The sequence below is a fragment of the Nerophis ophidion genome, linkage group LG20 (genome assembly GCF_033978795.1).
Source record: "Nerophis ophidion isolate RoL-2023_Sa linkage group LG20, RoL_Noph_v1.0, whole genome shotgun sequence".
Lineage (NCBI taxonomy): Eukaryota > Metazoa > Chordata > Actinopteri > Syngnathiformes > Syngnathidae > Nerophis > Nerophis ophidion.
The window spans coordinates 45350600-45362873 of NC_084630.1; the positions used below are offsets into that span (position 1 = coordinate 45350600).

Genomic DNA, 12274 nt, shown 5'->3' on the forward strand with positions numbered 1-12274 from the left:
CACATTCACACACTAGGTCCAATTTTAGTGTTGCCAATCAACCTATCCCCAGGTGCATGTCTTGGGAGGTGGGAGGAAGCCGGAGTACCCAGAGGGAACCCACGCAGTCACGGAGAAAACATGCAAACTCCACACAGAAAGATCCCGAGCTCAGGATCGAACACAGGACCTTCGTATTGTGTGGCACACGCACTAACCCCTGTGTCACTGTGCTGCTCCAGAACTATTTGCCCAATAAAAATAATTCCGGTTTTCTGATAAGAGAGGCTCTGCTCTTTCTACTTATATACATACCTGTCATTACAAAAAGCCAATAGATTCTGCCACTGCAACTCCAAGAAGACCAGGTTTTGATACCAAACAGAGAGGGGGTTTGAAAAATGAGCCCAAAGTCAAAGGAAATGTAGTAACATTTGGATGCAATTTTCCAGTTGATTCTTTTGTTACGTAGCCTAGTTGAGGTAAGGGATTGTAATGTTGTGTTTACTTCATTTATACATTGTGCAGTTTTTTTATTTTTTTATTTTTACACACAGTATTCTATATGTCTCCTGTATTATTAAAATGCTCACGCAGAAAATGTTCCAGTAAAGTTGATGTGCATGATGGTTAACTGTGGCCTGCGTAGTTTTTATTGTGCCACAAAGTTTAAGTGAGAAAAAATTATAACTGTCAAATAATTGGAAAAAAGGTACCACATTATTGAATGTTTACCATGAAAACGCATATGAAATTATATTATTATTTTACAATATTTCCCGCATATAGTGAATGAATAGGTGAAAATCTGAATTTTTCAGCTTTGATTTTAGACTTTTTGCTGGTTATTATTTCAGTCATTCAAACAGATAAAAAATAATAGAACAAGTCAGTCTTTTGAAAGTTTCTTTGAAGACAACAAACAATAGCGAAGCAACATTACATGTAGCTAAGACGGATTTATTGTAAATGATGTTCTTGATTATATTGTGCTATTGACAGTAAGCATGTCCTTCACACAAAAGATGTATAGACCCATGTGTGATGTCTTATTACAATAATCATTTCAAAAATGTTGGTGTGAGGTGTGCATGTTCTTTCATTTCACCTGTACTTCCCAATGACTGCCATTGCTTATAACATATTTATAATCATCAGCAACATCGCAAAGCACAGCACATTTCTTTGTGATCAATCGTATTAGTGGTGAGTGCAATGTAAACAGTGTTTTATTTTTTTAAGAGGCATTTAGGTTTTCGAGCATTTAAAATATCCTCCTGGGATCCAGCATCCTCTGCAGAGGACGTTAGTTTTTGTTTCTATTTCTTCTGTTAGTCACAAAAATTAGCGAAAAAAAAAGCCCAGTCATGCATAATATAAATGTCCACTGCAGAGGATATACAGTAGCTTGCCGGCATTAATAAAGGCTTGTTATGGCTGTGTCCATTATTTACCATATTTTGACATTGGCTGTCAAACTGCAGGTATTTATTTTGCGGTATTAACACTGCGAATAGGTACTTTTCACATTATAGAACCTTTATTTAACCAGATAAGAAACCCATTGAGATCAAGATCTCTTTCACAAGGGTGACCTGGCCAAGAGGTCAACAGCACATGTCTTAAAGGGGAACATTATCACCAAACCTATGAAAGCGTCAATATATACCTTGATGTTGCAGAAAAAAGACCATGTATTTTTTTAACCGATTTCCAAATTCTAAATGGGTGAATTTTAGCAAATTAAACGCCTTTCTGTTGATCGCTCTGGAGGCGATGACGTCAGAATGTGACGTCACCGAGGTAACAGACCAGCCATATTCATTTTCACAATACAAACACCGGGTTTCAGCTCTGTTATTTTCCGTTTTTTCGACTATTTTTTCTGAACCTTGGAGACATCATGCCTGGTGGGTGTGTTGTCGGAGGGTGTAACAACACTAACAGGGAGGGATTCAAGTTGCACCACTGGCGAGAATTCTGCCACCAGACCCCCATTGAATGTACCAGAGTGTCTCCACATTTGACCGGCGATGCTAAGACAGACATGGCACGGAGATGTATGGATAACCTGCAGATGCATTTGCAACCATTAAGTCAACGAAATCACAAAGGTGAGTTTTGTTGATGTTGTTGACTTATGTGCTAATCAGACATATTGGTCACGGCATGACTGCCAGCTAATCGATGCTAACATGCTATGCTAATCGATGCTAACATGCTATTTACGCTAGCTGTATGTACATTTGAAACAAGATACCCACATTTAATGCGAAACAAACACTTACCAATCGAAGGATTTAAGTTGTTCCAGTGTCACAAGATGCGCAAGTCCTGATCATTTGGTCCGCACATTTTACCGGCGATGCTAATAAGGCAGCCATGCTATGGGCCACTTCATTAGGTACACCCATGCTATGGCCGAATAGCGTCAATAGCTATTCGCTCAATAGCTTAAATTTTTTCTTCAATTTTGTTTTCGCTATCTGCCTCCATACTCCGACCATCTGTTTCAATACATGCGTAATCTGTTGAATCGCTTAAGCCGCTGAAATCAGAGTCTGAATCCGAGCTAATGTCGCTATATCTGGCTTGGGTAACCGCCATGTTGTTTGTATTGGCAGCACTGTATGACGTCACAGGGAAATGGATAGTGGTTTCGAAGATAGCGAAAATAAGGCACTTAAAAGCTTTATTTAGGGATATTCTGGGACCGGTAACATTTTTAAAAAAACTTCAAAAAATACAACAAGCCACTGGGAACTGATTTTTATTGTTTTTAACCCTTTTGAAATTGTGATAATGTTCCCCTTTAATGTAATACATTAGGACATACATTTTAAAATACATAAAAGAGGACTATAAAACAATAAAGATTTACACCGTTTAAAAACACAGGCACTGAGCAAAAGTCTCTTGCTGTCTGTCCCTCAGGACAGACAGCTCCCACTATATAAGCCCTCTAGATCACTAAGATCTTCTGAGACCAATCTGTTAGCAGTTCCCAGAGTAAACTCAAATCAAGGCAGAGCATCATTCAATCACTACGCAACAAATAGCTGGAATAAACTTCCTGAAGATGTCAGACTTTCCCCATCTCTGACTACTTTTAAAACTGGACTGAAAACATTTATATTCACCTTAGCTTTCAGCTAAATCTTTTAATCTTTTAACTTTTAATGTCCGCACTGTTTTTATTTGTATTTATCTGCATTTTAATTTTGCTTTTATTTTCTTTCATTTCACTTTGTTGTCTGTGAAGCGCTTTGAGTCTGCCTTGTGTATGAAAAGTGCTATACTGATAAAGTTGCCTTGCCTTGTATGTTTCATGACACATTATCTGTATGTAATATTGGCTGCATTTCTGTGTTGTTAGCCATGTTGTTCCAGACCACAGCAAACGTTACCCAGGTCGCAAAGATTGTAATAAATCCAATAGAAGAAGACAGCCTGCTGTTTCCTTTAAATTGAACACACACATCTATACTGTTGGCCATTCCAAGCCAGTCATTTCCAGGAGTTATCTCATCCTGTGAGAAGTTTCCATTTTACTAATGATTTCCAATGTTGCAAAAATGTTTGGAATAAAAATGTAAATACAACTTTTCTGTCAATGAAGATTTGTGTCAGCTTTTGACACATGGTCATTTTAATAGTAGGATAGCTCATATAGAGACTTATCATATGTTGCCTTCATTATAACACTTATACAAGGCTTTTAATTATCTGCAGCCCCAGTCTGATTTTTTTTATACTTTTGGTCCAATATGGCTCTTTCAACGTTTTGGAGTACTGACCCCTGGTCCATACAGTCTGCATAAATAACCTGTGATTATCAATCATATGATTGTGAGCATTAGCTGGCTGCTGCAATAGTGACCTCCAGTGTGCACTTTGAAGGAAAAAGAAAGCAGTGCCTTGACAGCAAGTGTGACCTCCAGTGAGGCTGACAGGCTTCTTCCACAGCTGCGTGCGCGCCGCTTCAAATATGTACAACCCACGTGTCCATTTGTGCAGAGGCACGTCCTCAGTCCGCATGAAAAATAAATAAACGACTCGCGGTGAAGGTAAGTGTCGTATTAGTCGGTTTCATCGCTCTCTCTCTCTCTCCAATTATCGCTCTCATCTCGTCTGTGGGGCGCAGCAGCTCCCTCCTTCCCCGACACGTGGTCGCCGCGCTCCTTCCCAGCCACAAACGTTCCGCGGGGGAGCGGAGCAAGAGGAGGAGGAGGAGGAGGAGGAGGAGAGATGCAGAAGCAGGCGAGGGAAGAGAGGACGTGCTCAGAGGGGAGTCCGCTCTCCAAGCATGGACACTCAGCTGCGGCGCACCCTGCGCCTTTTTGGAATGAACACTTTTATCAACGCCTTTCTTTAGCTTTCTTTAGTTTTGAATTCATCCAAGGAGGATGCGGACGATCAGCGAGTGGACAAGAAAAATGACATTGGATGTTTGTTTCTTTTTTGTTTCCCATTTGACTTTTTAGCAGAGATCAAGTAGACGCCAGCATGGATTTCTTGAATATCTCCGCTTTCGTGGAGGCAACGGAGGCTCAGAACATCTCCACTAACAGCACCTCTCAGAACAAGTACAGCACTCTCGCCATCTGGGGTCTGGCCGGACTTGTCAGTTTTCTCATTTTGTTTACAATCGTCGGCAATGTGTTGGTGGTGATTGCCGTTTTAACCAGCAGAGCTCTGAAACCGCCCCAGAATCTTTTTCTGGTGTCTCTGGCCAGTGCAGACATACTGGTGGCCACCCTGGTCATACCCTTCTCTCTGGCTAACGAACTCATGGGCTATTGGCTTTTTGGAAAAATCTGGTGCGACATCTACCTGGCACTGGATGTTTTGTTCTGCACATCCTCGATTGTGCACCTCTGTGCTATTAGTCTGGACCGCTACTGGTCAGTGACACAGGCGGTAGAGTACAACTTGAAGAGAACACCAAAGAGAGTAAAAGGGATGATCGTGGTGGTCTGGTTGATCTCAGCTGTTATCTCTTTCCCGCCACTGATATCAATGGACAGGAGCAACAACGAGGCCAACCCCCAGTGTATTCTCAATGATGAGACCTGGTACATCCTTTACTCAAGTATCGGCTCTTTCTTCGCACCCTGTGTCATCATGATTCTGGTCTATATCCGGATCTACCAAGTGGCAAAGACCAGAACGAGAACCATGTCAGAGAAGAAACGTGACGTGGATATGACGCAGGAAAACGGTACGGACCGAACCGACCAAGGGAAAACCGATTCGTTTAAGTCGAACCGCGGCGGGAGTGTTAAAGAGCAGGAATGCGAGAATGGCCACTGCAAGGAGCACACCTTGAAAACCACATCCAAAAATCCACACTCTGACCACCAGGACGACTTTGATGACAGCAGCTCGTCAGACGAGAAGCCCAAAAAAAGTTCCTCATCGTCCAAAAACCGCCACGACGACCGGAAGGACAGAAAGTCCAGCCGAAAAAGCAGCTCGGCCTCAAAATTATCCAGTCGAAAGTCATGCGCCAGTTCCAAGTCCATGGAGCTATTTTCCTCTCGCCGCAAACGCAGAAGCACGGTCAACCGGAAGAAAGTGTCGGCCGCGCGAGAAAAGCGCTTTACGTTCGTCCTGGCTGTTGTCATGGGGGTTTTTGTCGTGTGCTGGTTCCCCTTTTTCTTCTCCTACAGTCTCTACGGAATCTGCAGGGACCTCTGCAAGGTCCCGGACACTCTGTTCAATTTCTTCTTCTGGATCGGCTACTGTAACAGCTCCTTAAACCCGGTCATCTACACTATCTTCAACCAGGACTTCCGCAGAGCTTTCCAGAAGATCCTCTGTAAGTCGTGGAAACGCTCTTTCTGATTGTCTTTCATAGCCACTTCATCCTGCAGATTTCCTGTTTGAGCACTTCTGAGCTGCAGGGAAAAGTGCTGGCCGGGGAGCGTTCACACCTTTGGCTGTGGGGGATTGCACTCAGAATGAAGGGATGCTATAAGGGCCTGAACGAAAAGTGCAGGAAAGGGGTTTGGAATGCTGTTTTGATTCCGTGAATGTCAGACAACTTTTTACATGCAAATGTTTGCTCCAGCTAAAACCCGCCCGGCAATGATTGACCCCTTTCTTTCGCCGAAGGACAATAAGCCGGCTTATAACAGTCACTGTGACGCAGGCACCAGGACAAAATGCTCAGGAGATGAAGGGTATATTGAACTTAACGACAATCTCCACACAGCTGTTATAGGACAACGGATAGAGCATCTGTATTCCGGGACTCAGACTCTACTTTTGTTTCCAATGGGACAAAGGGGCTCCTTGCTTACTGGTTCAGTGGCAAAAGGGAAAGAAACCAACACTACTGAATAAGTCATATTTCTGCCTGAGTGGGATTTTTCTGGCTGCGTATACCTTTTAAATGGCAAGCTTACAAGTGCGGACTGTCTGGCAACATAAAAAAAAGCAATCGTCATACTGGACATCTGTTGGGATGGAACGCCGCATCCCTGCTGCGGCAGACGGACACTTTGAATCTCCCACCGTGTGTGGGAAAAGGTTTGCGTGGACGAGAAAGAGGTGACTGAAAGTAACATGTGGACCTGCGTTGTTGAAGTGCGTTAATCTTCACTGCCACCAAGTGTGTGTGATGTGTAGTGTAATTCTGTATTTGCCAACGGGACTGATTCACTCTGCTCAAGTGTCTTTCTTATCCTCCATTTGCCATCAGACAAATGTTGTCTTTTCCGCCACCAAAGTCAACCACATTGACAACCTCTTAGATCTCCATTCTCACTTTTATCGCCTGCTGCTCCGGGCAGACACGCCAATGCACATTACACACTCTTAGACTTTACACCAGGGGTGTCAAACCTACGGCCCGAGAACAGGTTTTATCCGGCCGGCGGGATGCGTTCACTAAGTATAAAAATAAACCAGAATTGTTTTAATTGAAAGACACTGCTGTTCTAAATGTGTCCACTGGATGTCGCAATAGCGATTATTTGTATCTTTGTAGATTATGCTACATATGTGCACAATAAACCACATGTCAGTACATCACTCAAGGACAATGATCAAACTACATACCATATTTTTCGGACTATGAGTCACAGTTTTTTTCATAGTTTGGCCGAGGGTGAGTCTTATACTCAGGAGCGAATTATGTGTGAAATTATTAACACATTACTGTGAAATATCAAATAATATTACTTAGCTCATTCACGTAAGAGTCTAGACCTATAAGATTTCATTCTTTATTTATTTTGAATTGCCTTTCAAATGTCTATTCTTGGTGTTGGGTTTTATCAAATAAATTTCCCCCAAAAATGCGACTTATACTCCAGTGAGACTTATATATGTTATTTTTTTTCCTTCTTTATCATGCATTTTGGACAGGTGCGACTTATACTCCGGAGCGACTTATACTCCGAAAAATGTGTTTTTTAAAAAAAAAATTATTGATACATTGAAAATTAACACAAATGATTGAAGACTAAAGAACATGATCACATAATTTATTCAGAAAATAAAAATAGCGACAAATAAATTATTAACCGCAACATGTAAGTGTAAAAAAAAACCCTCAACATTATGATTTGTACATTTTCACAATGAAGAAGGGTTAGTGCGTCTGCCTCACAATACGGAGGTCCTGGGTTCGATCCTGCGCTTGGGATCTTTCCATGTGGAGTTTGCATGTTACCCCGGCTTCCTCCCACCTCCAAAGACATGCACCTGGGGATAGGTTGATTGGCAACACTAAATTGGCCCTAGTGTGTGAATGTTGTCTGTCTATCTGTGTTGGCCCTGCGATGAGGTGGCGACTTGTCCATGGTGTACACCGCCTTCCGCTCGAATGCAGCTGAGAAAGGCGCCAGCACCCACCGCGACCTTGAATGGCACAAGCGGTAGAAAAAGGATAGATGGATGGCATTTTCACTATGTGCTTGTTCAATTTTTGAACAAAGAAAACAATCTGACTTTATCTTTATTTTTAAATTATCGTGCCGTGATTTTACCAGTCGGGCACATTTGGGAGTAGATTTTTTTCCACGTGACCCCCGATCTGAAATGAGTTTGACACCCCTGCTTTACACGTTTACAGGATTTCCATCTTTACATTTATAGCCCTAGGTTAATTGTTTCTCTTTTCTTGTAAATATGTGGGAACGGTGCAATATTATAGTGCGGTGCCTCATTAACACGCACATGCACTGATTGCGTAATGAACAATGCGCTCGTGGATTTTGATGGCGCACCGACATTCTGTTTCTTTCTAACGTTTCGGTCGGAAAAGGAGAACAAAGTGTTTACTCCTCTGCACACTCAAAAACGATCAAATAAATTTGGTTTCAACTGTGCTTTGCATGAATGCATTCTTCATTCATGTAAACCGTGTTTTTGTTTCTTTGAGCAATTTGAGGTTCTCTGCTCAATGCTTTGAGTAATGATGTATCTAAAATGGACGCTCCAAAGTCAAACGCTCTTAAAGGACAGTTTGGTGTTCCACCATTTGAGAAAAAAAAAACACTTGAAAATAATCTTGTGATGCTTCAGCTTAGTAAGAATATTGACATTAACTCCACAATTTGCTTGTTTGTGTTTTCTGCCATGCCATCAGAAAAAGGTACCAATTATGTCAAAGAGAAAAAGTGTGATAATAACCATAGAACATGAGACTGTGTGGCTACTTGAGATACGCAACACTATACATGTTTATTTATTTTCTTAACAAGTCAAAGGTAACTAGTAGTTTAAAGCATAATGGAAAATGACTTGCTATATAATGACCTTCGAAGTTAGTCAGCAGTCAACATTTTTACAAAGGATTTGACTCTTACAAAAACTCATTTTTCAACTTAACTGAGGTGCCAATTTGATTCAGAATTAATTCCGACTTCAAACCCATTTTCCATTCAAACCAACAATCACTAGTTTTGGTAGCAAAAAGGTGACAATTCCAGAAATAGCTACAAGGGATGTCCCGTTACAACTTTTTCACATAAAATACGGTACCGATGTTTATTGTATCGTGCATTGGCCGATAGCGGTATTAATTAGATGCAATATCAGCACAAATCATAGTACATGATTTGTACTATCATGAATTGATTAACGTGGACCCCGACTTAAACAAGTTGAAAAATGTGGGTGTTACCATTTAGTGGTCAATTGTAGGGAATATGTACTGTACTGTGCAATCTACTAATAAAAGTCTCAATCAATCAATCAATACATACTTTCAATATTTCATAGTGTTGAATGTTAGAAAACCCTATGACAGTCGTGGTTTTGAGGTGGAGTAGTAATAGTTTTTTTGTTTTTTTAATTGAATAATGCGGACACATTTTTTTCCTGGATACTTTCTAATATGATTTTTATGCAACTATAATTATTTAATACTTGTTAATATTGACAAATGCTGTGTTTTAGACTGCAGTTTTGTTCAATTAAAGATACTTATTAGATATGTCTACCTTGTGTGCTATTGTGTGCTTAGCTGTTGGGTGCAGTAGCTGCTAGTTGCCAGTAGCCTATACCCTGCCATGTTTACGTTTTGTAAATGTTTTCACTAAAACACGAGAATAGATGAAACTTTTTGGCCAATTGGAGGACATTGAAATGTTAACTGGCTGTCAAATTTTGAACAAGTAAAGACGCTGCAGGAACGCTTGTATCGGAGCTTATATTATATTAAAGATGATATCAACCAATACTTTTTTTTTAACTTAATTCAGACTGATATTTAATATTGAAGTGTATTTCTGGTTTTGTCATCCTCGTCCGGACAGAAGGATCACATGGTAGTGTGGCTCGATCAAAAGAGACAAATTAAGGATTCCTGACCTGGAGAAGCCAAACCATCAGTTATATATTCCTTCTTTCTCTATCTTGGTGTGTGCTAAGTCAGGACAGCACAACTTGACCACGTAAAGAGATTTTAGTGTGTAAGTGTCTGGAAAGCAACTGCTTTGAGTCATAACGCAAACGTTGGCATTGATCTAGACAGGTAGTCTTTCCTCAAGGATATGGTTAGCATTTTGGCATTCCGAAGTCCCACTTAGAGCCTCTTTTCGTACGAGAAGTGATCTAATCCACCTGCGAATATCAAACTAAGGGTTATTATCTATTTATGCGCTCCAACTGAAATATCACTATTTAATTAAACTTGGTGGTTTGCTTTCTCCTAGGTGAATATAAACATTCACCATATGCAAAACATTATATGAGTTAATCAATTCACTTCAATATCAATATGTGATCAGGACACCTCTAATAACTACATTGTTCTTTAAGTTAGACAGCATAAAGTTCATTTAAAGAGTTCTTAGTAATTGTCATATTATTTAAATTAAATCTGGTTGGGTTGAAAAAATAAAAAAGGTTCAACTAAGCGTTTCTAAAATTGTAAATACACAGAGGAAAACTTTTTGATAAAGGATTATAATTTACTTTTTCTTAACTTCCAAATTATACAATTAAATGAAACATGTGATGGATTCAGTTATCTGTTTAGTCTATTCAGAGTTGACTGGAAGTTTAGTGAAATGTGACCATGACTTTGTATCACTTGGCTTTTAGCTCCAAGTGATGTGGGCTGGAACATTTGAAGTGTCCAAAAAGTACTGGATTAATGGCTCTTTCAGGAGAGCCGGATCTTGAGGAACCGTTCCTGTCAAAGAGCTATTTAAAAGACCACCACGTTGAATTACATTGCTCAAATATCAAGGTTATGATCACTGGTAGCAGTTAAAAGATATGATTCAAATTAGAAAATGTTTAACTTAAAAATTCCACCAATACTTACTCTGGAAATGCAAAGTTTTTGGAAATATTATCATAGTTTAATTTAGTTTATGTTTGTATTGTATACATTCTAGAAAGGTGTTCATATCCCCTTGCTTCGACTACTAGATAACCATTGTGCATTGTACAGTTTTTCCCATTTTCGAAAAAACAAAAAAAAAACTTTGTGGCACAACTGAAACCTTGCTTGCTGCAGACAAAAGTCCATGCAGACTAAATGTGTTCCTTAACAATTCAACAATACAGAAAAAAAATAGTGAAAAAATAAGAATCATTATACTGTATATATTTTTCAACATGTCCTCCTAATCCACATGTGCAAATAATATTGTTGATAAATGCCTGTGTCGGCTCTATTTTATTTAAATACAAAAGAGAAGATTGGGATGGATACAATATATATACAAATATAATTAGAATAAACTAAAATACTCATTTGTGCATAATACTACCTTTTTTTCCCAGGCGTCTTCTCTTCCTTTTTGGTACAGCAAAAAAGGTGGTGACAATCGTGCTGAGGGTAAATTTCATATAAGGCTGTCTCGCAAAGGAATGACTCCCCAAAGCCGTTTCTAAAGACTTGACTTTGTTTTTAAACGTCCCATCCCTACTTACTTGGTTTTAATTTTGCACACTAAACGTGTCACATATCAAGCTCTTTCCTACCCAGGAAATTGTCGAAACTGAAGTACGAACAAAAATTAGCTCTCAACGAAGGCGTGGCTGATTAACATTTAAAAATAAATTTCTAAATTAAAGTTCGCAGCAACTTATATTTGTGCTCAAACACTATCAGTGCAGGAAAGGAAAATAACAATTTGCAGTCTTGTTGTTGCTACGATACATTCAATCACAGTTAACAGTAGTTCCAAAGGGTGCTGAAAACCATCCATCCATCTTCTTCCACTTATACGGGGGCAGCAGCCTAAGCAGGGAAGCCTAGACTTCCCTCTCCCCAGCCACTTGGTCTAGCTCTTGGTCCTGGGTCTTCCCCGTGGCCTCCTACCGGTCGGACGTGCCCTAAACACCTCCCTAGGGAGGCGTTCGGGTGGCATCCTGACCAGATGCCCAAACCACCTCATCTAGCTCTTCTGGATGTGGAAGATAATGAGCTTTACTTTGAGCTCCTCCCAGATGGCAGAGCTTCTCACCCTATCTCTAAGGGAGAGACTCAAACTCATTTGGGCCGCTTGTACCCGTGATCTTGTCCTTTCGGTCATGACCCAAAGCTCATGACCATAGGTGAGGATGGGAACGTAGATCGACCGGTGAATTGAGAGCTTTGCCTACCGGCTCAGCTCCTTCTTCACCACAACGGATCGATACAGAGTTGGCATTACTGAAGACGCCTTTTCAGGGCAAGAACCATGGACTCGGACTTGGAGGTTCTGATTCTCATCCCGTTCGCTTCACACTCGGCTGCGAACCGAACCTTAAAAAGTAATTTTCAAATTCTGTTTCTTACCTATTCCGATTATAAATCGATTAATCATTTTCAATTTCAAAAATA

The 12274-nt window shown here is 40.4% G+C and overlaps 1 protein-coding gene across 1 annotated transcript; it reads left to right on the plus strand.

Moving 5' to 3' along the window:
* The first annotated feature begins 4252 nt into the window (after positions 1-4252).
* Positions 4253-11735, plus strand: adra2c (adrenoceptor alpha 2C). Its single transcript, XM_061881371.1, has one exon. The coding sequence runs from the start codon at positions 4486-4488 to the stop codon at positions 5824-5826; it is 1341 nt and encodes a 446-aa protein (XP_061737355.1). The 5' UTR covers positions 4253-4485; the 3' UTR covers positions 5827-11735.
* Positions 11736-12274: the final 539 nt, after the last annotated feature.

What these genes read in the sequence shown, in the direction of transcription:
- adra2c (XM_061881371.1), top strand. Translation starts at nt 4,486, where the DNA reads ATGGATTTCTTGAATATCTCCGCTTTCGTGGAGGCAACGGAGGCTCAG.